The 27,591-nt window shown below is 31.1% G+C and overlaps 1 protein-coding gene across 3 annotated transcripts; it reads right to left on the bottom strand.

Moving 5' to 3' along the window:
* Nucleotides 1-4,016: 4,016 nt before the first annotated feature.
* LOC141449240 (small subunit processome component 20 homolog) lies at nucleotides 4,017-27,588 on the bottom strand. 3 transcript variants are annotated; one of them, XM_074118466.1, is made up of 35 exons: nucleotides 27,455-27,588; nucleotides 26,304-26,584; nucleotides 24,678-25,011; nucleotides 24,382-24,600; nucleotides 22,889-23,164; nucleotides 22,122-22,814; nucleotides 21,603-22,017; nucleotides 21,364-21,523; nucleotides 20,100-20,393; nucleotides 19,823-19,999; nucleotides 19,600-19,725; nucleotides 19,345-19,511; nucleotides 17,652-17,989; nucleotides 16,394-16,491; nucleotides 16,083-16,312; nucleotides 15,612-15,987; nucleotides 15,347-15,536; nucleotides 15,020-15,217; nucleotides 14,713-14,846; nucleotides 13,778-13,916; nucleotides 13,406-13,703; nucleotides 12,647-12,995; nucleotides 12,262-12,517; nucleotides 11,977-12,144; nucleotides 11,649-11,889; nucleotides 10,024-10,214; nucleotides 9,768-9,941; nucleotides 8,241-8,483; nucleotides 8,013-8,162; nucleotides 7,724-7,906; nucleotides 7,335-7,635; nucleotides 7,010-7,251; nucleotides 5,243-5,392; nucleotides 4,840-5,103; nucleotides 4,017-4,254 (listed from the first exon to the last, which is right to left on the bottom strand). In XM_074118466.1, exons 3-35 carry the CDS (start codon nucleotides 24,723-24,725, stop codon nucleotides 4,111-4,113), a joined length of 7,632 nt encoding a protein of 2,543 aa, XP_073974567.1. In that variant the 5' UTR covers nucleotides 24,726-25,011; nucleotides 26,304-26,584; nucleotides 27,455-27,588; the 3' UTR covers nucleotides 4,017-4,110. The 3 variants fall into 3 exon arrangements, with proteins under 3 accessions (XP_073974567.1, XP_073974566.1, XP_073974569.1); XM_074118465.1 differs by lacking the exon at nucleotides 27,455-27,588 and adding an exon at nucleotides 27,277-27,440; XM_074118468.1 differs by lacking the exon at nucleotides 27,455-27,588 and adding an exon at nucleotides 26,682-27,106.
* Between the last annotated feature and the right edge of the window lie 3 nt (nucleotides 27,589-27,591).

Genomic DNA, 27,591 nt, shown 5'->3' on the forward strand with positions numbered 1-27,591 from the left:
AGAAATGCAGTAGACTGTGCTACTCATACTTCATTAATACACCGCGAAGAGCCGGTGTTCTTATGCATCAACCTCACAATGTTTCTTAAGAGTTTTCAACCTTACAAAGTGTGATCATTTTCTGTCTAAGAAAGATGAGAAGCAGTTATTTTCATAAAATTCTTGTCCAATTTAAATCCAAAGTCTATTTCTAAGAATATTAAGATCTTCAGGTTATTTTTTTGCGTTTATTTTTGCTGCAATCAGCGCGTTGGTGCTACAAGTAAAAGAAGTGAATGGTAGATACAAACGAATGGAGAGGTTTCCCTGTGGTAACACTCCAAAACATTAGACTATTAGTAACTCTCTTCACTTGAGAAGACATCACGAGGCCACTGTCTCTTAAGGTTGAACCCCACAGCTGTATTCAATACGCCAAGATAGGTTTTGAAGTAAAAGTTTAAATCAGTCTTTTTTTTGTCCAGTAGAGAGAGTTTTGATCTGCCGTCCATGAGTCTTTTAAGTTGTTGATAGCGTCAGGTTAATTAAAAATATACTCATATTAAGAAATGCTATAAAAAAAAAAAAAATTGAGTATGGTCAGATTCACACAAATAACAAACCAAAAAGTACTTGAAAAAAATTAGATTTAATATTTTATTTGATGATCAACTCTTATACAACTGTCCTACCGGACAGTTTTAATAAAAAAAAATCATTTATATTTTTGTTCTAAATTTAACATTTAAGAAATCTGGTTCGCTACCTTCGGCTGTTTATAGACAAACGACTCACGTGGAACCCACATACGACTTAAAAGATAAGCCACGACAAAACGTGCAAAACTTCTTTACAGACTACTTGGAGGATGCTCCAATTTGCCTACAGACTGAAACGTTTAATATACGAGTACAGTACTATCCTCAAACTTATGTGGATTAGAACTGTCGGGTTCAGCCAAACCTACAAACATACGGACAGTACAGATGGTTGACGCTCTTTTCTACGTGACTAACGAAAAGTTTACTTTTACTTTTGCTTTGCTTTTACTTTGTACTGTCTTAAGTGTCGGAGTTAGGGAATACTAGTATTTTAGGGTTAAGAACAGACCATCCTTATAATTGGTACAAATCCCAATAAATGTCAGTGTGCATTAATACGTCCAAAGGAAAAAAAAATTAATGATGATCTGAGATTGCACGATAAAAATAAATACGTTCTTTAAAAGCTATAAATTTTTTTTTGGATTGATTTGAATGAATGAATAGTAATTATTAATTGGAGCAGATAAATGATTGACACCGATTTTTATTTTGATTAACAATTACTTGCATAAAAAAAATGCTCCCTAATTATTTAGATAATGTTAAAAAAAAAAATTGCAATGAAAAACAAAAAAAATGCAAATGCCTTAATAACTATGATTTTTAATTATTTAATCCTTGAGTTTTTGACTTCTTAAGCAATCAAAAATAAAGTTTTTATTTTAGTTTATTAGTATTTTAGTCTCTTAAAAAAATTAATACATTCTGTATGAACATCACAAACTTTCTTTAACCATTATTTTAAGGTTCTAATTTATTGATTACCGGAAAGTATATAGTACGAAGGATTGAAGTCAAAGTTTAAATAAAATCGTGAGAGCTGTTTGCAAATGAATCTAAAAAAAGAAAAATATATTCTGTAAAGTGGCACTTCTCATCAACAAATTTGGAAACTTAGTTACATAATTAATTCGTACTAATATTGTACACATAATAATGCAGTACTATATACATAAATTACTTAAGAAAGAATCCTAATCACGACCTCCCAAGGAGCGCCTTAATCGGATTTTCCGGGAAAAATGTTCCTAATAAAAGTTATATACATATACAATTGGTAAACCAATTTAAAAGAAAAGCGCTGGAGGTTTTCCAAAAAATCGCTTTTAAAATATTCTCAAAGCGTTGATAGCTTCTGGTAAATATGTTACCTTATAAAAAGCAAATTCATTTAAAAGACAAGATTAATTATTGCTAATTTAGGGACAATGAATCGATTAGGCGAAAAATATAAAATTTTACTTATTTGATGACATACAATGTATTTTATAAAATTATGTAACATTTAACCTTGTCTGATAAAAATGTTTCGTAACTTTAAAGATGGACCTAGCCCCTAGGTTTAAAGCTTGCCAAAAATAGTTAAAAACTATGAATAAAATTGGCATAATGATTTCTCTTCCGTTTTAGCAAAAGCAATTTTCCCAGTTAGTTTAGTTACCCATTAACTACTATTACAAGGGAAGGGTCGAGTAACTTCCTCTTTTGTACGAGTTTTTACTGGCTATTGCAGGTCGATAATAACTGAAAATTGCTTTCACAGGTACTGCTGAACGTCTCTGAACACATTTTAATGCAATTTTTAGGAGTATTTTTTTAGATCAAACAAATATGAAACACTTATGAGAAGAAGGCTGTTTGAACTAAATACTTCGTCTAAAAACATGGTAAAACCATATTGACGTCCCAAGCGCTAATTTAAAAAAAAAACTTTCATACTTTTTTTTTCTGGTATTCTCTAAAAATTTAATCAAGATGGGAGTAGTAGTTGTTTTGTGAAATCCATTTTTAATCTTTTCGACACAAAAAAATTCAGGCTCCTGAGGGGCCTATTCAGAAATGTGGCCGAATTCGTGACGATCAGCAAAAAAGTGAGAAAAAAAAGCGTTCAAGAATCTCACAAATTTAAAAAAAATCTAGATTGATGCTAATTCAAATCCAGTTTCCAAAGAATCCCTAGGAGGGAAGAAGCAACTGTTGGAGATAACCGTTCTCTGATGTCAACCATCGCTCTCTTCAATGCTCCAAAAGAAAATACATCTATTCTAGCGATTAACAGTGAGGTAGTCAACCAGAAAAGGGAAAAGAAATGGTAGTCATACCTAAGTCTGCTATTTACAAACCTATGAGATTAAAATATTCTTACTGTTTAATAAACTAATTTTAAAAAACCACTTGTTTCATTAAGTAATTTTTCAACGTTTTCAAAATTATGATGTAGATTAAGTATGGGGGCATTGATAGTGGCGCATAAGGGATCTGCAAAGCAGGGCATGAGGACAAACAGAACTTAGCTCGTCAGGCGGCCACAGATCCGCTAAAAACCACGCCAACTACTGCCATAGAAATGTATTGTGGTACTGGGTTCGATTCCCGGTCATAGGCCTTGGATTTTATTTAATGGTTAATAAAATAATTTACAGTAAAGTATGTTTGCTAGTCGCCTCCGTTCACGACAACTAATTGGTAGTTGGACGTAAAGCCCGCCTGAGAAAATAGGCGATTACTTACTGCAATAGAATCTTTATAAGGAATTCTACCTATCTTTAGAGAGGCAAAAACAATAAAAGGCTTTACATATCTATTAAGGCGGTTTTTAAATAAATTAATAATTCTATTAATTAACCTATTAATCAATAGGTTGCCTTCTCAAATTAATTGGTTAACGATTACTGATGTGATTCTGATATTTACTTAGGGGTTATTCTCACAGAATTCCAGATTTAATGGAGATAGGAAAGCACTTTCCCGCGTTTCTTCAACTATGGAAAATTGTCACAGGTGTACGATATCTTTATCGTATTTCGGGTAGCTTGTACTGTAATCGAAGGATAAGTAACTGCTTTCACATTCAGACCGCTGAAATCACTAATAATAACTTGGGAAGGGAAGGGATTAGCTACGAGGTTAGCATACTGAACTCCCACGCGGAGGTCCCGGGTTCGAATCCAGCAGCTGACCCTTAGATTTTCTCTTCCTAGGAGCTTCTTACAGCTCACTGTCCGGTGATGGACAGTGTTGTCTGTAACGAGAGAACACTGTCCGGAGGCCGGCAGTGCACTGGAAAAAGCTCCGGGCGCTAATGACCTCAGCTGTTGATGCGCCAAAAAAAAAAAAAAAAAACCTTGGGTCTTCACATAGAAATTAGTGACTGGTGAAGGTTTCTTCTTTCCAAGACTTATTTTTTTATACATTACACTTGAAAGAAAAACATTTTCAGTAATCTCAAAGTGAAATCTAATTAATTATTCAACAAAATAAAAACAATATTTACAAATTACTTTTACAAAAATAACAGAAACATTCTTCAGTCTTCAAAAATTACATCTTGTTTTCTTTTCTTTTTATATTTTTGTTTTTTTATTAATTCAATTTTCCTCTTCTTTAATCCTCTTTTCTTAAGTTGTTTTTGAATTTTTCTTTTCGCAGCCCTCTCTGGGTCAGTGACCATCTAAAAAAAAGCAAATAAATTCAAAAATGCTAGCTAATCTTCATCATAAGTGCTCTAAGAAGAGACATGTGTCATGTAAGAAGGGAAAACTACAGTTTTCATACAGCATAAAGAAGAAAAAATGCTTTTGGAAGAAAGAAAATTGTTTGTCATTGGTTAGTTGGGTTCCACCATGTTTCCAATGTTATCTGTTCCTTTTTTTCCATAGGTTTTTCTTGTAAATAAAAAAGGAAAGCCTGGTATAAATTTCAAAAATTAAAAACACACTATAAAAAAAAAGAAGAAAGAATAATATACATTTTACTTCTTGCATTCAGAATACCATTAGACTTTAAAAATAAATTTTTAGTCATTTTATTCGAGGAGTAGGAAGGACTTCTCGGAAGAAATGGGAGAAAAATGGTAAAATGTCTGAAGTGTCTGAAAACAGAGAAACCCAGTGACTAAAGACTTTTGTTTGACTCGCCAAACAACTATAGTCAAATTTCCAAAATTTGTACACTTACAATACTTAATCAGAGAAAGTTAAAAATGATTATAATAATATATTTCAAAAAAAAAATTCAAAATATAAAATTAACTAACCAACTGACTCCGTTCCTTTCGTCTATCTGCCTTTTTTATTTCAAGAACTCTTGTAATGTCCGCAACTAGAGACTGGTAAGTGTCATTACCTAATTTAGATTTAACATATGAAGCTGCTTCTTTTGCGGATTTCTTGAGTGAATTATCTTCCACAAGACTCATCTCTCTTACTAAAGGGAAAAGCAATGAACTTGCTATTGGCTCTAATTCTTCACGCAGTAACTTAACTGCTACTGCAGCAATCCAATTAAAACACATTTTTCGCTGAAATAAACATTTTAATTTTTTATTTTAAACCACACATTACTTTATTAATAATTGCAAATTGAAATCTGTAGTAATAATTTAATTAAAATGGAAAATAACTTCATTATTCAAAAAAAATTATTTAAAAAATACTTACAACAATAATTGATTTGGGAGAGTGAATAACTTCATAATTAATTTTTTTTCTTATTCTTTTTACTAACCACATTAAGCTGAGGCTGTGGACATCATCGGTCAATTTAATACTTTTCATAATTTCAGCAATGTACACCAACAATTTCATGCACTGAAATTAACGTGTAAAATAAACTTCATAAAACAAAAACATGTGGCTATTTCAGGAATTAATATTATTATTATTTTATTTAAGGTGCATCAACATCTGAGCTTATTAGAACACGGAGCTTTTTTCAGTGCACTGCCGGCCTCCGGACAGTGTCCTCTTGTTACAGACAACATTGTCCAGTATTGGACAGAAAGCTGTAAGAAGCTCCTAGGAAGAGAAGGGCCAGCAGCTGCATGGGAATCCAATACGCTAACCGCATAGATAATCCCTCGCTAGGAATTATTATTATTTTATTTTATTATTTAACCCTGAAATGTATTCTAAAAGAATTGACCTGAATGTGTATATTGAAAGTTAAAAAAGTAAAGTAATTGCCCATTTTTTCAGGCAGGGCTTAACGTCGAACTACAAATTAGGTATCGTGGTCGGGAGGGCGGAGCTCTGACTTTACAATTAACAATTTTTTCTAACAAATAAGAAGTAATCATACGTGGGATTCGAACTGGAGATTTCCCACTTACAAAGCCAGGCTCTTGACCACTAGACCAACACCCGCCCCAATAAATAAAAGAAAGTAATAAATGTGAAAAAAATAATAAAAAATATAGGTATGGTTATCAATAAATGCCCTATTCAGTCACAAGAATCTTCTTTATTTGTTTAAGCAAGACGTTTAGGGCAACCTTGGGGTTATTTTGAATATAGAAAAATTTGCAACAAATGACGAAATTTGGTATAGATGTATTTTTTTTCAATTTAATAAATTTCTTATCACAAAAATACAACTTTAGGCTCCACATATCCCATACAAAAAAAAAGTAAAATACAAATTAAAATTTGGTTCTATACCTGTTGCCAAATTGAAAAATAAATTAATAACGATGACATGCGCTATAATAACAGAGTGGGCAAGTGGAGTGGAAATATGATTTCTTCCTACAAATTCAGCGATTAGATGGACCTATTTAGATATTTCAAACCGACTACCCTTCACATAGTTTGATTACGAGTATTTCGCCCATATAAAATTATTGGGAGTCTATAAAAGAAAACTAAAACAAGTTTTTTAATAAGAAAAAAATATCAATTTAATCTACGTAGCAAACACTTCCTGGACATCAGAATTCCATTTATAGCAAAATCTAATCCCAAATTTGGACGTTTCTTTAAAAAAACAAACAAATAATTTAGCTACTTCAAAAAATTTAATAAAGTTTTAAGATAAATTGAATCCAGAATGAATTTATACCGAGCACTTTCTAAATAAAGCCTGGAAGTTCGCATATGATTTTTGGCGAGCCACTAGTTTTAGGGGAATTCCTTTGCAAGAACATCCGAAAAGAAATTCTCTAAGTAACTATCAAGAGTTAAAGACATTTCCTTATTTTTTTGGGGCATTTCATTGTTAGATTTCAGAAGGTCTAACGCATTTAACTGGAACGTTGTTTGAAAAATAATACCTATTCAGCACGGATGAGGAATCTAAAAGTTGATGAGCCCAGAAAAAAAATATCCATCCTTTCAGCAGAACTTATAGTACTTGAAAACCATAATAATTACTTATTTTTTAATATTTCAGTATATTTACCTTGACTTCAAAAACAATAAAAAACAAACCTGTGTTAAAAATTTCTCGTTTACTTCTTCTGAAGAAATAAGTTGAGAAGTCAGATCCAGTGTTAATGACCTGAGTTTATTTGAGCAATCTGTTAACATAAAACCAGGACGTTCTAAACTAGGATCATTAATCGCTTCAGCGTAAGCTATAGCAGGTGTTGCACTAACTATCTGCCCTAACAATTGTACTGCAGCTTGGCGAACCCATTCGTGAGCATGCCCAAGTAAACTTTGCGCACTGTCTGCAAAATAAACAGAATTGTATAGACATTGTTTAAAATGATCTGTACTTTTTTTTTTTTTTTAAAAAAAAAGTATGTTATACCTCCTATTGTTTCAATATAATCGAGATATTGCTGGTTTTTCAGAAAATTAGGACATATAGAAGCAATCTTAACAAGCATATGAAGAACATGATACATGTGATGATCGGATATTGTTTCATCATTTGAAACCGACACAGGTGGATTTAATAGTACAAATCTTCCGGGAATCTTCTCTTGAAAATCATCGACGAACTGTCTAAGTATTAAAGGAAGTATTTCCAATAACCGCTTCTCAAATTTCTCTCTTTCTGCTGCAACGAACAGCCCAATAATCTGAGCAGCCAGACGTCGATGACTTTTCTAAAAACCGCAAGAACGAGGGTGATTTTAATTGGTACCAATATTTCTTTCTTAACCCTTTATTCAATAATTTTTTATGATATTTCACCTTTGAATCTTCCAACCATAATTTGGTTACATCAAAAAGTTTATCTTTGCAATTGTTATCTATACGACCCAAAAGAAGGCCGATAATCTGGGCTGCTTGTTTGCGACATTCTGGTTGTGGATCATTAACAAGAGACGTCGAAACATTCACAAATATTGCGGCACAGTTTGCTTGTAATTCTTTCTGCAAAAATGTAATCAAATTAGAAGAAAATTATATATTTTCTAATTATTAGAAAAGTTTAAAAAATTCAAATAAAACTGAAAAAATGAAAATTTTGATAGATTACAATTGGAAAAGCATTGGTAATATTTCTTAACATTTCCAAGGAGCTAGCTCTTCCAGTTTCATGACTGTAGTTCAATTGAGATAAGTAAAAAGACACAAAATACTCTACACGGTTTCCTAAAGAGTATTCCATCAAGAAATGCAGCATTACCTGCCAGCAAAACCAAATAATTTTTATTAATGGACTTGAAAATTAGGCAATTAAGTTATAACACAGTATCCTACTCACTTGTCTAGCTTGCAATCGTATACTGTCCTGATTTGATGAAATACTCAAATCTCCAACTTTTTTCATAACATCTAGTAACTCCGGAGCATCGATCTTCTTTTTAATAATCGCTTTCAAAAGAGAGAATGCTGTAACTTGTCGCGAATAATCATCCAGATCTTGTTCGCAATAAAGAAGAAGTGCTCGGATTTGATCTGGTTCTAATTGAAAATGTTTGACATCTCTCACAATCACAGCTACAGCCTATCACAACAAAGGGAAAATAAAAAACAAATTTTAATTATAATGGGTTAGCCATAAGCCAGATTAGACTTTTTGTGACAATCTGTACAAAATATCCAATTTTTGCACCACTGAAAGAAATATAATAAAAAATCTAGTGTTAATATGCACGACTTTCTCTAACTAAAATTCTCGAGTTGTTCACTTTAGGTACTAACCTAAAAAGACTCAAAACGAATTTTTCCAGATTTTTTCATTCAAATAAAAACTTTTGATATCAATACGAAGTTCAAAGAAAATTTAGAAGATATTTTCTCAGAAACGCGAAAAATTCATTGAGAAATCTGAAACTTGTACTTTTAGAATTGTCTACCATTTCGGAATTCAATCAAGACATTTAACTGGCCTTTAAAATATAAATCGTGTCCTACATTATACTGAAATGGTTCTTTAGGAGGAAATAGCCACTTCCTCTCTGAAGAGTCCTTTTGTTCGAATGGTCCAGGTAGAAATAATTTTTTAAAAAAGTTGTAGACTAGTGCAACGATAACAGAAAATTTATAGAAAACAGTTGAAGTTATTTTTAAGAAAACCTTAAAGAGGTAAATAATCCATTCAGTAAAATGGTACTTCTGTTTGTATAATGACTCAATGCACTCAAAACCTATATAAAGAGGGCAACTATTCTACTATTTATTATTCAAACTATTCATACTTTTTTTCAGTTTGTTATTCAGCTTACATTCTATTGGTTCCCACTACTTTATCTTTCGTCATATCAAAGCAGTGATTGAAAAAGGTAGGTGATAATACAGAAATATAAAAAACAAAAACAAAAAATGAAATACAGAAATTATTACCGTCCAATTCGATTTATGGGATAATATTTACCCCTATTTTAAAGCAACTTCGGGAAAGGACATTTTGTTAATTCCCATTTAACTAATTCCAGCTACTAATACTCTAGCTATATACTTTCACTGAGTTGTTGGACTGTTATGAATGTTAGAAGAACGTTTCAAGTTTCTTTTGTGGATGAGACGACACGTGCAGTTAATCCTAAATTATGATTATGAAACGCGTTTTGAGATATGTAACATAATGTAGTTCACTAAAAAATGGTTGCTAATTGAATCGTAATTATGAATGAGCTGAGGACCTTTGTCTACGGACTTATGACGCTCTTTATTTCCAACATTGTTAACTCCAACAAAATTATTAAGAAATTTTAATATATTAGCACTTAAGGTATGTATATTTAATAATTAAACAAAAATCTAGTGACGGAATTGTAATTTTTCCTACCTTAAATGTAATCATTACGAGATCATAATTATCTCCTTTATTACTGAGACCAGCGCATGCGTATTTGTGTAGAACAGAAAATAAATCCACTGTAATTTCTTTTATCTTAAGGCGTACTGATGGTAAATCCATTTTTAAAACCCAGCACAGGCACTGAATTGCCAAAATGCTAACCTGAGAAAAATGATACTGATTAGTTTTATTATTATCTTATTTTACTATGTTTTTGTTTATTTTTATTTTACCATCCACATACCTTTACATGCTGAGATTTGATACAATCAGAAAGCACTAAAACCACTGGATCAAGATAGTCTGCATAATTCTGGGCTTTAAGTTTTTCCCGTTTGAAAAGGAAATAAAACAGACGTAGACCAAATTCAACGAGTAAATTTGCATTGGTTTGACTGCAAGTAAAACTTTCCAATGCTTTTTTCTTTTTAGGTTCTAAACAAAAATGAAATAAGTTTTATTTATAATTTTTTCACCTCCGAAATATACAAAGAAAGACTGTACTAGCCTAAGCTCTATCATAATCACAATTGTACCACACGCAAAAAATAAATAACGAAGTAGATAACTAATTTTAATACTTTTTTTCATCTATTGTATTCATTTATTTATTTTTATGTAGGAGTATATTTAACTACAATAACAATGTTAAAATCAAAACTTGAAGCTACATTTTCGATTCAACTCAAGCTTAGACCGTCATGGATCTGATTAGAAGCAGTCGTTCGTTTTAAACAAGATGAATGAACCTTTGTTTCTGCTTTCCCCTTTTAAAACTGTATCGGCCCCAATTTTACTTTCTATCATTAAGACTATGGCGGCCGATCAGTCCTCTGGTGTGCACGTCCTATTTACACATCCAGCTATAAAGTTAGGGCCAAGGACACCAAACATCAGGTATCTTCTTAGCAGGGAGAATGGAATTAAAGGTTTTGAATAAGAGAATAACTTGAACTCAATGTTTATAAAGAGAGTTTTGTTGGAGTAAAAAGGGTTAGTGAGGTAAATTGCAATAATTATCGATAACTTTATTCAAAACAAATACCTAATATTTGAAAATAACTCCACTTTTAAAAACCCACTATAGTATTTAATTTTTACACTGTGAGAGATTAATATTTTTAAATAGAAATGTGTTTGGATTGAGAATCAACTACAAAATTTAACGAATTTATGCTAAAAACGTATTTTACTCACACAGTAAAGTAAGAATTTCACATTGCAGAATTTTCTTAGAAGTCATTTGTTGACAAATGTAATAATGGCTGTTTGTCCATAAAAATTCTCTGTTATAAAAATAAGTGGCCACAGCTTCGGCTGATTTAGATTTTGTATGTATATATAATTTACCTTTGTATTTTTATATATAATGTTTAATAAATGGCTATTATTATTATTATAAAAATAATGTAACGAATAATAATGTAGCGGTTAGTTCTATTAATTAATGATCAGTAGACGATTTTTTCCCCCAAACCCGTAAATTTAAGAATTAAAAAAAAACTAATAGAATGCAGAATTGCCAGTCAGCCAGTCAGGTAACGAGTCTAGACAAAATTATTCTCAGGGGGGCAAAGGAATTGAAGGCGACAAAAAGATCATCGAGACACACATTAACACCAGTGGTAATGATCTTTTCATAGATAAGTAGAGATTAAGTAAATGTAGGATGTAAGTGAGAAACATACGCCTAATTAGATTTCCTCATTATTCTATTGTTAACAATTACTTGGTAAACAGCAGACGAAACAAACTGAATTTAGTTTCTTACTATAGGCCTCATAAAGCTATTATTATTAAACACTTTCAAGATATAAATAGATTTATAGTATTTATAGTCAAATATAAAAATTTAAAAACACTAAATACCATTAGGAATTAGAAACGAATCTGGTTGTTTCCGGGCTTCAAGTTCTGCTTGTTTTGGATCAACTGGCTCTTTTTTCATACCATAGGTAAGTGCAGGGATGCTTTCAGAAGCAGTACCATAAGCAAATTGCAAAAGCGACTCCGGAGAGATAAAGGCGTTTTCTGTCAAACCTAGTACCACTTGTTGTAAGCATTCTCTAACTTTAGACACATATTTGTGAGACATAGTTCTGGATAGTTCCTAAAACAAGGAATAAACGTTAACTTTATTCAGATAAAAGGAAGTCTGGACTCATTTTAATTAAAATTATTAACATCATAATTTTACCTCTTTTAATGGAAGGATTATATTAAGTAAGTAATTTTCTGAAGCGTAAGTGGCTAAAATATGGTAAACATCGTAACTTCTGTTTGCTCGAGCTTCAAATACTTTTCCAAGTATCTGATTTACCTCCTTTTCTTCTGACGCATGTCCAAATAAATCAAGGCTACATATCTAAAAAAAGTAACATCAAATTTTAATTATCAGAATCTCAACTAAAAGTTAGGATATCTGAGTTAAAATTATTAAAATATATCTGCAATAGAGATCACATAATAGATAGATACTTACCTTGAGTAAGGAATGAATACAAGCATCTATACTGCCCTGTTTAAAATGTGGGGTCAAGACCTTCAGCACGGAGTGTACAGAGTACACCAAGACATGTACATGAAAACCTTTAGTCAACAAAGTTGACATTTCATGAATGAGCAATGGCAAATAGTCACATCCTAGCGATAACATGATTGTCTGTAGGGTTTCTCGTGTCACCCGTCTTACACTATCAAGGCGACTCTTCAAAAATGTACAAAGCTTCATGAATATTCTGAAACAATTTATATTAAAAATTCAACTTTAATTAAAAATTAATATTTAAACCCTAGAAAAAAATAAGTGAACATCAAATCATATCAAATATCCTTTCTTACAAAATATACAAAATAAAGCAAAGTACCCCGGTAAATTCGTGTCAAGCATCTTTTTAGTTGGAAGTTTCTGCAGTAATTTCACGACAGCAACAGCAAGTGGTACTCTAAGAACATCTTCCTCATCTCTGTCAGGTCCAGTAGTCTTTCGATTAAGTTTGTGTTGAACCTCCGTCTGGGTTCTCTGTGCCAATGTCTTTTGCAATTGCGGTAGAAGTGTTTCAGCTATTAATTTGATAACTCTTGTTGCATTTGCGTTCGTCAGTTTTATTGTCTGATCTAATGCTTTTAAATTTGTTTGAGAGACATCACTTATATCATCTGTACTAATTCCAATATCCTTTTCCAATTCATCCTCAAAATTTATTTCACTTTCATCTAAATAAAAATACAAAAGAAAAAAAAGAAATAAAACGAAATTTCAATTGTTTTTTAATATCATTTCGGTTATTTTATGCTTTCTCATCACTGCCAGCACTCAATTAATTTTGATACATAAAAGTATTCTCTACAAATAGAGTGTTTAGAAGATCAAATAACAAAGACATAGAGTCTGTGAGTGAACTGTTCTAAAAATTTACGGAATTCTGCAGATGTATTGTATTTATTTTTTTTTAAGCCACTAAAATTGCCGGAACACAATGGAAAATTAGTAAGTAAAAATAATTATAATATACATCTTAGCGAGCGCCGTCACCTTTGCTTACCTGTTTCTGTACAGACTACTGCATTCCCACAATTGAACGTACCATAAAATATAAAAATTTTGTTTAAAAAAGAATGCTTACCTTCTTCAGTTAATGTGGAAGTTGTTTTAGGGACTACACTTTCAATTTCGTCATGTTTAGGATCAATTTTTTCTTGGTCTAATTTGAAATCATTATCACTTTTGCTTTTAACAACTCTTTTTTCTAAACACGCCATGTCAGCTAGTGTTAAGTCGAAATGAAACGCGTTCAAAACTTCTATAACAATTCGTACAAGCTGCTTCTGATACTCAATATTTTCTTGAAGTTTATGAATGTATAATGTTAATATACTCTGATACTGACGCCAAGGAAGCATACGACAAACAGTACCTAAAGCCTATAAAAGTATTATATTAGTATTATTTCAATTAAATAGCGAAATTATTTTTAAAACAAAACCACTTTTACCACCTTGATTGCTGAATCAATTAATGAGTTTTTTTTGCTGTATTTTTCGCACAATAAATATTGTGATATCAGTGGAATGATGAATTCTGTTAAAGTACGTGGATTCATGGGTTTATCTAGGGTATCAGCTACTGTTGCGAATCTGCAACAAAATGTATATTTCTGTTAGTTTTGAAATACAATAAAAATAATAACCATTCCAAGAAAAATGTGCAAAAAATAATTAATGTGAGTGTAGCTGAATTATTAAAATTAGAAAGATGATTTTTTTGAAAGCAAATAATATTAGATGTTATAATAGAGTTCAATTCTAATCATAAAGATGGTTAGTTACAGGCTATAATGCAGATCAGGAATATGGGGCATTTCTTTAAGTTAAGACGATCGAGATCGAGTCAAATGTTCCGGATGTGCCAATTGAGAGATTAATTTCGAATTGGGCTACAAAATAGAGATCCTTGATAACGCCTGTCACAAAATTCTTTAATAGAATAATGAACATTTAGTAAAAATTTGACGTTTTAGAGGTTTCTCACGCATTTTCTTATAATATAGCATAAAGTTAAAGATATGCATTAATTATTATTTTCGCGAAGTTGCTCTGATCCTATTCAGATCAATTCGATAAACAGAATAAACTAAGTATATATCTGTGACCAAAAGAAATTAAACCAACCCTTCTTCAAAGAAAAAAATGATTTGGTTATTTGGTTTTTATATTCTAATAGACCAACTCTTTTTTAATAGACTAATACATTTTTAGATTTTCTTGAACTACTTAGGGATATTCTTCCAAGAGGAAAAAGTTTGATTAAAATCTTTGCTATCTCTTTTTTATTTAAATATCTGACGTTTTTGTAATAAAGTATAAATAACTTTTAGAATCAAGGGTTAGCTAATAATGGTAAGTTTTACATGTAATAGTTATCTTTTATTACTTTAAGAAGGCTCTAACTCTTCGATGTAGCTGCAAGTGCTGAAGATTTTCGAAGAAATCAACTTCCATATCAATCTTGTTGCCAAGATAAGATAAATCATGGAGTACCGGATGTAATGCTGAACATTCCCTAGCCTGGAACAATTACATAAACAATTCACTATTTTATAGATGATTAATAAGGAATAGAACTATTTTAGAAATTGCTTTAAAAATTTTTTGTCGCCTAAATTCTAATTCAATAGAAGTATCGTTTTATACTAATTTTTGGAAACATAATTTAATATGAATGACATTTATTTACATACCATGTGTCCCAATAAATATATTGAATCATTGCGAACACTCTCAGTTTGTTTGTCTGACAACCCTTTTGTGACAAGATAAAGAATTGTGCCTATTACAAAATTTCTATCTCTATTGTTATCTTGTAACGAATGACAAAGTGCAGGACAAATTTTTTGTAAGCAATATTTGGAATTTTCTTTCAGTGACAGATCCTTTTCCTGCAAACATTTCAAAATTGTTTTGGTATTAATAACGTAAAAGAGTAAACACCGAGTTCAAGAAGGATTGAAGAATCCCACCCAATGGATAAAAAAACATTAAGAGAAAAAAAGTCGAACACTACTTACTGTTTTAACAAAGAAGAAACATGTATAAATAACAATAATTCCCAAATTAACAGAAATATTTTTTTCATTTGCCATTTCTTCCAGTTTTTTAAAAGCATTTAATCTTCGGTTAAAATCGGGCTGATCTATCCACTTAACATCCCAGGCGTTTAAATCACCTAGAAGACCTTCATCTAAGCCAGATTCTGAACTGAAATTTTGTATTATCATTAAATAATCAAGAAATATATCCATTTTAAAATATAATGATTGATAAATTGTTTACCCCTCTTGTTTTGAAAGATCGATTACAATAGAAAATAATAATTTCCTAGCAGCAGGACCTTCCACAGAACCATATAATGGTGCAAGTTTTCTTACATATCTTCCAGGATTTATTACATATTTTATCAAATTGTAGGCTGTACTCAATAAAGGGATAATAACATCTTCACTAGAACCAGATTTTTTAATTAAACGAGGTATTAGAAGATTTAACAACTTATCAGCAGAATCCGGATCCGTGACTAATTCAGTCATTCTTGACAAAATTTCCACTTCTTTCCTGTTTAATCCTTGTTTGGTGGATAGTTTTCTTTGGAACAATTCCAAAATATCCGGGATGTATGGTACTAACAATATGCTTCCATAATTTAAAGATTCTGAAACAAAATAATAGTAATACGAAATAGAGAGTTAATAAAAATAAAATATATTTGTATATCAAAAATTAAAAAACAATCTAATTCAAACTTACGTTTCAAAGTTGATAACTTTTCTTTACATAATAGGGGTGGATTTTTAACTTCAATTCTCTTAAATTCGCTTGTATCATCCTGTTGCAATACGAACATATTTTCAATCAAATCCAGTATTGTGTTGTATACAGATCCATGAATTTTAGGTGAAAGCCAAAGCTCAATAATAAACCTTAATGGCGCTAAGTTTTTATCATCTTCAAGATATTTGCCCAATAAAACGAAGTATCTGTAAATTTTGCAAATTAACTTAAAGTATTCCACAATGCGTGCTGTAACATTTAGAGTTAATTTGTACTTGTATATTTACCTAGGATTTTTGCTCCAGAGACTAAATAGCTTCAGTTGAGCAGTGGGGCTATGGATTCCTTCTATTGGTAACTTTTTAAGATATGGCCAAATAAAAACCTCAAAATTAACAAAATCTATTATTAGGTATTGAGTTTAGAAAATTTATAGAAGCACCACAGCCAGATAGACTAAGCTACAATAAATAAAAATCAATGATATTGTCAAGCACTGCGGGCCTCAACCACATTTTTATTTTGTTTGTGTAGGAAATAAAAAAGGCACTGAATTAAATCTAGTGTGACCATTCCCAAGATTTTTCTTGAAGCAGTTTACTTAGTTAAAAATGAAAAATTGTATTCTAAGATTTATACTCGCAAAATTCTTTAAATATTAGAGTAACATAATCAAATACTATTATAATATGTCAGTCAAAGCCGTTCTTTCAAAACCTGATCAAAACTCAAGATACTCCGAAAAAATTATCTACATTCTATAGTGTTTCAATTGAGAACATGGGAAGGGCACTAAAACTGTAAAACTAGTTAGACACAATGCACACTTAGTTAATAATCTCAAAAACTATATCGGCGAATGATACCTAATATGAAGGAAAGCTGCCAGTTACATGGTTTATGTTGATAATAATTTAAATAAGAAAATTTAATGAGATTTGGTCACTAAATTAGTTATATAGAGGAAATGACAATAAGCCTATTTACACTTTGTCCCTCAAGCTTATCAGGATCATTTATTTACAATCTTCTTATTACACACAGGAAAAATTTATCTGCAAAGCTAGATCACAAGGAAGTAAATATAAAAAAAAGTAAAATATAAGAATGTGAGTTTATGTTGTGATAGTGTAGGCTGTGAGAGACAGTAGAGATAACTGGCGTTTAGATTTTCGCTTTAAGAACCGAGATTCTCCTTCGAAAGTTATACACAATGCACATTATACTGTTCAAATGAAAGAGAAGCCCTTGCTGGAATTACTGCTTTGACGCCAAGATACTCAAGAATTGCTGAGGCTTTTCTTAACGGGGCGGAAATGAAGTAAACTACATTTAAAACCATGAAGTAAAATTGTCAAACAATGAATCAAATACAATAATGCATTTAACAAAAAAGATTAATCTTGTAGCTTAATGCAATTAACAAAAAGTATTAATATTGTAGTATGATTTTCAATCTAATTGGACTGATCCATTCATTTACACAGGAGTAAACCGTAGATTTTTTTATATTTACAAAGAATTATTACATTAATCATAAAATACCTTGAATACAGCTTCAGTTTCTTCTAAAGTCCATTCATAAGTTTCAAACTTTTCATAAAACTTTATTAAAGCTTCAAAACTTGTGTTTTTAATATCTCTTAAAGTTCTTAAGTAGCAAGGATGAACACGTTCTCTCATTTGAAATATGCCAGCCAAATGACCACTTACACTGATAAGAATTCGTAATAAATAATTTTGATGATCACGACCCAATAAACCTCCGCAATATATCAATACAGTGTTCAATAAATAAATCTGGGATTGCATTTTTTTCGGTGGGATTACACACTCCAACTCCAATTCAGAAATTGTTCTCTCAGCTAATTCAAGGATGTTTCCTATGTAAAATTTATATATTTATTTAATGAATATAGTAATAAAAAAAATACTAGGGCTTAGCAAAAATCCAACAAGCTCTGCATTTTTTTAAATAGCAAATTTACACTACTCAAGGTCATGGACCAAGAATCAAGGCCTCCTCAAACGGCCATTGCGTTTATTTCTGCCCCAAGCTTTTTGCCTAAGCAAACTTTACTGTCTAATAACTTCCTTCGACCACATTTACTCAAACAGCAGAGGTCTACTCTCTTTGCCCTCCTTCTTACTTAATTATATAACAATATAATTAAGTTATGTAAAACGTTTTGTCCTTCATGATAATTTTTAAGTGCCTTTTGAACGAAGTAAACGCACAGACAATTCGGGGTCAATCTAGTTTCAAGAAGTAAATCATGAATTCATGATTTTTTAAATGGGCCATATAAATGTTCTTTTTTGGAACTTCCCTTTCCCCGAATAACTGTTCAACAATCTGCTGCTAGCTAATATCTAACAGCTATTCTATATTCTTTCTGAATGTTAAAAAAAACAGAAGTTTTGAATTGCAGAAAAGTTAATAGTACTAAAACAAACGAGGAAGCAAATTTACTTATTTTATCTTATATTTTATTATTTACTTACTTAAATTGACTTTGAATCTAAAGTTCGAGATTGTTGACTGAACCTAGGTGCTAAACGCGGGAGAGGGGGAGAAAGAATAACCTTAAAAAAAAGTTTCAGTATAATAAGTTTGGTACTTGGGTTGATTAAAGTGAATTAGAGGTTCAAAAATTAACAAGTACCTAAAATTTCCATTTCAAATCGCAACTTTATTCAGAGAAAAACATTCGGAAAATGCTTGTCTTTTATTTAAATTTGTTATTAATTTTCTTTCCCGTCATTCTGAACTAATTCAGTACACTACTCTTAGGGTTAAAACAAGAACAGTTACTAACAGTTACTGAATATGCAGGTCAAGGAAACATTTGAGAACATTACTCTTATAAACAAGAATAGGTTCTTATTTATTCAGAAAAGTCAGGAATTTTACCTTTATATTAAAGGATAAAAAAAAAAGTCGAAGTAGTTATTCAATAATCAGCTTTTACGTACAGTTTTTATAATCAACCCTCATACGAGGTTGACACCTCGTATATCTGTCCTACAGGACAATTTTAGTTTTAATACGTTCCAAAAAACATTCCTTAGACAATCTCAAACTAAAAATCCAAACAAGATTGGACAAACAAAAGTTCTTTGTTAGAGCAAGGTACCTTAAGAAAGGCATAATGAAAACATAGATTGCAACCACAAAAAGTAAACAAATTATTTAAGTAATTAAAATTTAACTTATGAGTTTATAATAAATATGTACCAATTTTTTCCACTTTTCCATGAAAGGCGGCAAATACCATTTTAAAAAAACAAATGAGTTCTTCAGGCGAACAACCAGCAAGAAAGCGTATAACAGAAGCTTTTCTATCTTGTCTGTTGACACCTTTAACAGTATTAGTCCTAGTGTACATTTTACTATAAACAATCCTAGATAAACAAAAATAACAGCAATTAATAAAAAAAAAAAAAACTTTTATAATTACAATGCACTAAAAATAAAGGATGCCTATCGTACCTCAAAACAAATGGAATGAGATCCGATCGATGTTCAGGTCGTAATACTTCACTTTCGGTGTCTATTCTAAATACTGTAATTTCGTTTTTAAACGTTTTATCGTCTATCAAGCCATACAAATGTTCTCTAAAATATATGCAAATAAGTTGTGAAAATTACATTAAAAGCAGCACTTAAATATAAAAAATATATACTTTAAATTTTAAAATAATTATTTTAATACCTGTAGGGAAATAAAAATTTGTGTTTATAAGTCATTAAACAATCAAGCGCAGCCTTTTGCACTTCAGCTGCTTTGTGAGATAGAAAATCAATATAAATTTTGTGCAAGTCAGCCTCTCGATATATGTTTTTAGGACTTCTGAACTTCCCCAACACTCTCATGTGTACCAATAAAGTTCTTAAAAAGAAAAATAAAACATTAAAGTTGTATTTATACATCATCCAAGTTACAATCCTAGTTTCATGTATAATTAATTGAACATAAAGTAAACACTTACTTTGTAATTGCTTTAAATTTCAATACAGAACTAAGATCAGATTCTGCTAATTCTTTATTAACATCTGCTTTAACATTTATTTGGTAAACTTCTTTTTCTTCGCAAACCTCCATTTGATTTTCATCAATTGCTAAGTGATTTACATCAACATCCATTTGATTTTCATCGGTTTTTTCCAATTGTTTTTCTTTAATTTCCAGAAGACTTTCATCAAGAGATAAATCTTTTTCTTTACTAGCTAGTGATATATCCCAGGTTTTAGCAAGATCAGAATGACGTTTCCAATATTCTTCCCTGAAATATTATGGGTTTCTAATTAAGATTAATGTTACAGTTATCTTCACTACCCTTCCTTTTACTTGCATTAATCAAACTCTTATTCTCCAGATCTTAAAAATAATTTTTACCCAAAAAATCAGATATCTACTTTGTAAAATCGCACTCTTCCGGATTACAAATTTTCTTTAAATTAAACTTTCAATAAAATGGTTTAATTTAATATTATACATCTTGCGGAACCGTACATTATCAAAATAACGCTGCATTAAGTGCATTTCTTCGGAAACCTCAACAAACCAAGTTCTTAAGAAAATAGAAAGGGAATGATTAACTCAATGATATCGTATTCTGGATTGCAACGCGGAGACTCCGGTTTCGAATGCATCTGCCGGCTCTTACATTTTTCTCTTTCAAGGAACTTCTTACACCTCACTTTAGTGTTGCCTGAATTTCTGTCCGGAGGCCGGCAGGGCTCTGGGCGTCAATGACTTCAGATAATAAATAATAATAATAATATAGGGAAGGGATTAGCTATGAGGTTAGCATACTGGACTCCCACGCGGAGGTCCCGGGTTCGAATCCAGCAGCTGACCCTTAGATTTTCTCTTCCTAGGGGCTTCTTACAGCTCACTGTCCGGTGATGGACAGTGTTGTCTGTATCGAGAGAACACTGTCCGGAGGCCGGCAGTCCACTGGAAAAAGCTCCAGGCGCTAATAACCTCAACTGTTAATGCGCAAGAAAAAAAAAAAAATAATAATAATAATAAGAAGAAGAAGAAGAAGAAGAACAATAATTCTGAGAAAATGAACATTAGGAAGTTCGGAGGATAATGCCGACTTTCAAAGGAGAGGAACGCACAATCTAGTGGTTGGCGAATCTAAGAATTTGGAACTAACCACTAAACCATTTCCTGAGACGTGACCAAATCACCGACTTAATTTATATTAAATATTAAATAAATACACTTTATAATAATGTACGTACTCCAAAAAACTAAAAAATAGTATTACGATATCCCGGTTCTTCACTTCACATACATGGACACATTCTGCTAGGATAGTCCATAGTAATATGCGATGATTCACATGATCGGGTTTTTCTTCTAGTCCATTTAAATTTATGTAAATATCATCCAAATTTTTACCTGTACATTAAATAAATAAATTAGTGACTTTTTCTGGTATTAATGCATAAAATGTCAAATTAAAATCTAAAAGACTTACACTGAAATATTGAGATTACTTTCGGTTCTTCTATTTGTTCTCTGATCATTTTTCCTACAACTGAAAGTTCTGATCCAAACACCGTCCATATTTGATTGGGTTTGAGCATATTTAAATATGATATAATCAATTGTGATATAGGTTCCCACATTAATTTGAAATTAACATAAAGCATTCCTAGCAAAAATTTAAGAATCAAGTTATAATCTATTATATCATTAACAATAGCAACTTGTACAGATTCGTTAGTGGGATCCAATTTTTGCAAAAATTTTAATTTTTCTCTGTAATCGTTTAAAGTAGTTGGAGTAATTTCTGCTTTCCAACACATTTCTAATAATGATACCATTATTTCTTTAGTAGCTGTATTAGACTTTTCGATGTTGTAGAGCATATGAATTGCCAACTCACGAACCTTTAAAAACACACAAAACAATTATCAATATCATTTATGTTGAAAAAAAAAAGGAATTATTAAAATTAAAATGTAGATGGTACACAAATTTAATGCAATAATACCTTATTGTATGGCGACAGTAAACTTGAACTTAATTTATCATATAATAGAGGTAATACTGGAGAAATGGCTGAAAAATCGCTGCCGACTATACAAAAGTCCAATACACGAAGTACATAGAGGTGTTTAGCATCGGCAAAAGGAAGAATAATGTTAAGGACGCGTTCTAAACAGCAAATTTCTGTAAAAGATTCTTCTGGTTTTAAATAAAACAACGTCTCAATAGCAGAACACAACAAGTAAACTGAATGATTCATGGACAATTCAAAACACTCCTTCTGTTGTAACTCAGAAATATATTTACATAGAAATTCTATAAGTGTTTTAATAGTAACGATTGCGACTTTTTTCTCAATAGGCTTAATATGTGGTAATACAGCTAAAATCTTGACGCTATTTTCAAATTCTTCTAAAAATCGATCAGATGGTTCACTTAGCTTAGACAAATATGCATCGCTATAATTTGTGCTACTAAGATTTAAAACATAAGGTGTCCATTTTAGAAGCTCTTCACCATTTCTAGCTGGGGGAGCTTTGTACAAAATAATGTTTGTAAGGAGAGTAAGTGACTTCTCTGGCGTTATACTTTCACAAAAATCCAAAAGAAGAGGCAGAAGAAGTTTGTCAAACTGTTTATAACTGAATAAATTTGATATAAATGTAACCTTGATTTCATCATCGAAGTAAGTGATCGCCTATAATAAAATAAAACAACATTATAACAAACTGTCAGTTTCATAACTATTAAAAAACTTTAAACAATAATTACCGTAACCAAGTATCTCTTGCTCAGATCTTGGGTTATGGTTAATGAAGGGGCTAATAGTACAGGTGTAAATATTTGCGATACTGTTTGAATAATTTCTGGATTTTTACTTTCTACAAATGGTAAAAGACTTTCCAAAATTTTTTCTGGTTGAAGTAAATATTTGCAATCTTTAGCTTCAACTATTTGTAAAATTGTATTCAGAATTTCTTTCACGTTTTTTGTGCTACATTCGTCATTATCCTTCCGCCATAAAGCATAAAAATTGTGTAAATATTCCTGAAATAAATGATTAACTATTTAGGTTGAAAGATTCAATTTCTTTTATTTAATTTATAACGTTTCTTCAATTATAAAACTATTACAACACTGAGCCTAGAGTTATATTTGTTGATTCTTAGGGTACGTTCACAACGGAGCTGTGAGCATAGATGATAGCGGAGATGATAGCAGTGATGCATCAGCGCTTATAGAATAACCTAGTACATTCTTATGTGAGCGTGCACAACGAAGCTTCGACTAGTGACTCATACTCGCTGGTATAAACGAGCATAGATGATAGAATTGAATTTTTCATTTTTCTGCTAGCTGAACTCCAGTATCGGAGCTTCAAAATGGACGTCGAAAAATTATTTAGTGCTGTCTTTACTCATTATTTTTGGTTATTATTTTATTATTTACTTTTAAACAATATTTTGTTTTTTAAATCGTGCTTACATTTATTTTTATGTGTATTTATTTGTTTTTCCTCAATATAACCTTACCTCAGAGTTATCACTAGTTTTTCTTCTATAGTTATAGGATTTCCATGACAATTTTTCCTACGTTTTCTTAATTTTGACCTTATTTTTTCTAAAATTTAGTCAAATGTGGTTGGACCCATCCTCACATATTCAAAAAAACGATCCGGATAATTACGAAGTTCCTTATATAAATAGTGAAATTCGCCCAAAGTACTTCGTTTTTTTATTTATGGTATGTACATGATATTTTCTACATCTTTTTTTTTTAAAATATACCATTTGGTTGCTGGTGAACATAAAAACTCTTCTTCACTACTCGACATGTTGCATGTATCACAGCTCCGTTGTGCACACTAATCAGCGATTATATTTTACTCTATCAGTTATCATCTCTGCTATCATCTATACTCACAGCTCCGTTGTGAACGTACCCTTAGAGGGCAATATGAAGTATTTTATTTTCATCAGAAAAGGTCGGTTTCAACATTGCTCAAATTCCCCACACGTGGATAACACACACATACTCACACAGAACATAACAAATTACATAAATAAGGGAATATCTCGCTAAAACGTTTTTCGTGCTCAATGACTGCATATAAATGTTTGGAAAAAACTCCTTTCTACCAGCATACACTCAGTTTCTTCTATCTGGCACAATTTTAACTTTTTTCAGGTAACGAGTAAATGAATTTTGTTTAGTAAAGTTTCAGTGCTTGCAAATAAAGAAATAAGATAATAAAATGTACTTACAAAAACAATTTTCCACAAAACTGAAATATGTTCAACATAAATATATTTTACAATATTGGAAACTGTACAGTGAAGAATTTGCCACACTAGCTCTTGAGGAAAAGATTTTTCATTCACTGCTGTGAATAACGAATTCAATGTTTTTTCGGCACAGCTATGAAAATGACCTGGGACGCCTCTTAAAATTTCACAAATCAAGCGACCTGAACCTTCTATTCCCTGAGGAAACAGAGCAGACAATTAAATTTTTTGAAGCTGATTTATTATACATAATTAAGAGAAAAATAAGCACTCACATCACGATTTTTCTTTAATGATTTTAATATAGTCTTGATTAAAAACATTTGATCCTTGACTTTGCGAGCAACAAATGCAAAGCTTTGAGCAGCAAAATTGTTAATATAATTAGGTTTTGATGATGATAGTAATGGTAACAAAGATTCGAATACAATAGGTAAATTTCTAGCCAAATATCTCCAAAGAAATTTAAATAGATAAGCTAAGCACTGAAAAGTTTTCTCAATGAGATCAGCATCTGTAATGCTGATAAGCGGGACAAGCTTTTCATAAATAGGGAGAAAGTGAGGGTAGAATTCCTGTCTCAAATCTTTAGCTAGCGCAACAATTAACCTGTAAAGCAAAAAACAGAAACTTAGTGATTTTTTCCGAAGCTTTCATAAAACAATTTAGCAAGAAATTATTAAAGCAGAATATCAGCATCAAAAGAAATGACCCTAAATGAACCTAACTGGACACCTAAAAGTCAAATAGTATTAACAAATATCGTACTTATTTTTAGAAGGAATATTTAGTATAAATTATTATACTATACATTTTAGGAATCATCAACACATTGAGGTCGCAGCCGGACGTAGGGACAGACAGAGAGCTAAGCACCCCGAAATTAGCATGAATTTAAACTACGCATTTTAGCAAAACATTTAATCCTCAATAATAGTATACGAGAAGTAGGATGGTAAATAATGCCAAGGACTTTGTAGGATAGGGCAAAGATAAGACTTATTGTGGTAACAGGCTCGATTATGGAGGTCTAGGATTTTATTTAATGTGTTAGAGTGAAAATAAAGCACGTTAGCTATCCAAATTCGTCTACGACACCCGATCGGTAGTTGAACGAAAAGCCCGCCTGAAAAAAATAGTTTTACTGCACATAAATACTTCCAATCAAAAACCATTTTCTAAAACCGTTTTTTTGGTCTTAAGGTAGGTTCCTATGAAAAATTAGACTTAAAAAATTTAACATAATCGCAATACTTACTCTCACCAATTAAACTAGATAAAAACTATGCTGGGCATCTTGTAACTATTAAAACGTGTAATAAAAATTACTTTGTCTATATACACTTAACGCTTCATACATATATTTAAAGTCTACCTAGTTAAAATTATTCGGCTGTAACAGTTTATAATGATATTTGTAATAATATAAAGGAGTAGCAAAAATCTTTGCGTTTTTTCTTTCAATTAGCGGCAGAACTTTAAATAAGTTGTGCATTCTGTATTGGTTCCCGACGGGTGAGCTATCATATCTGAACTGATTCAATAAAACTAAGAGCGGTGCATTTTAGGACAGGAAGAACCCCTCTGTAGAAACAGAAAAACGTTCTTCTGCAGCATCTTAATTAGCGTAACATGTATACAAGGTAAATAAGCTGGAGCTTGTGCTTCTTCCCAGCCTACTTACAGCCCAAACCTCACTTCTAGGTTACTTATTAAAAAATAAAGAAGTTAATCCATGTTTTTCTTTTTTTCCCAAAACGCAAAGATTTAAGCCTAGTATAATGGCATATCTAAGGTATTTATTACATATCTAAAAAAAAATTAATCATTTAAATTTCGAAACATAATGCGATTATAATTTTAATATAATAATGGTACATGGACCGAAAAATTATACTAACTCTAGAACAGCTTCCAAGTTGTATGGATTTTTATTTGATAAATGTTTCTTTAAGACTTCAACCAAATGATCTTTAAGTGTGAGAAGTTGTGGTAAAATTTTTAAATCCTGAGTGATTTCGTTTTTCAGCTGTTGAAAACTCTCAGAACAATTTAAAAGTGTCCATTTTTCCAACGTTTGATAGAAGTATGTAGCCTCATTAGATTCTTCTTCATATTTATGCTTTACATGATGGTAAATATCTATTTTTACATTTGCTATCCTCTCAGAAAAAGGCTGAAACTGAATTTAAAAATAAATTATTTTATTATATCATGTTAATACTAACTTGATGAAGACATTCTACCTTTGTAAAAAGCCTTCAAAAATGAGTACAAACCTAAAATGTAACTATTTTAATTTTTTCCAAAAAATAAATTGAAGTACTGCATGAATATTAGGGTCATGCTACATAAACTTGCAAGTAATTTATAAATTCAAACAAAAATATTGTCTATGTTCAATATGTATGAGGATTATGTTAGAGTAAGAATTTGATGGGATTAAAGTCATGCTTGGATTGTTGGAAGAGTACGGGACCACTTCTAAAAAGTAAAACCATTACGTAGGATAAGAAAGTGAGGGCAGTTTTAACCTCTTATTCGGCCTGATACAATGAGAACTTTGATTTTGTACAAGACCTTATGCCTCAAAAAGCAATTTATACAAAAAAACTAGATGGAACTAGATTAATGGAACTTATTCCTTAATTTTCATTACTCTGTCAATATATCGTGTGACACTTTTGATTTTGTTATACTCCAAGCACAAATAAACTAAATGAAATTTTAAACTATTAAGAGGACTAATATGAAAAGTAAGTCAATAGTAGTACTTTTTACAACAAACAAGAGCTATTTGAGTGGAAATTTGAATAGCGCAGCATGAATAAGTAACGATATGAATGCAAAGCTCAAATAAAAAATAAAACTTGCCCTGAAAGTATTTTTTTCTTTATGCCTTTGGGGCTTGTTTTTCATTTTGATAGTATAAATGAAACTGTCATAAACTGAACTAACTGATCATCAATGTCATTTAATCAAACCAATATCTCACATGGCACACACTTCTATTTATCTTAGCGTAGAAGGGAATGTTATGGTTATTACTTACAAAACATTTAATCAGGTTATTGATGTCATAAAGCTTTAATTATTTTTCCCACCAAAGCAACACTAAAAAACTAATCATAAAATTTACGTTAGAAATTTTTTTTACTACATTTTACGCATAAAATTCAAAAATAATTA

The sequence above is a fragment of the Rhodnius prolixus genome, unplaced genomic scaffold (genome assembly GCF_049639745.1).
Source record: "Rhodnius prolixus isolate KJV_2025 unplaced genomic scaffold, Rpr scaffold_2, whole genome shotgun sequence".
Lineage (NCBI taxonomy): Eukaryota > Metazoa > Arthropoda > Insecta > Hemiptera > Reduviidae > Rhodnius > Rhodnius prolixus.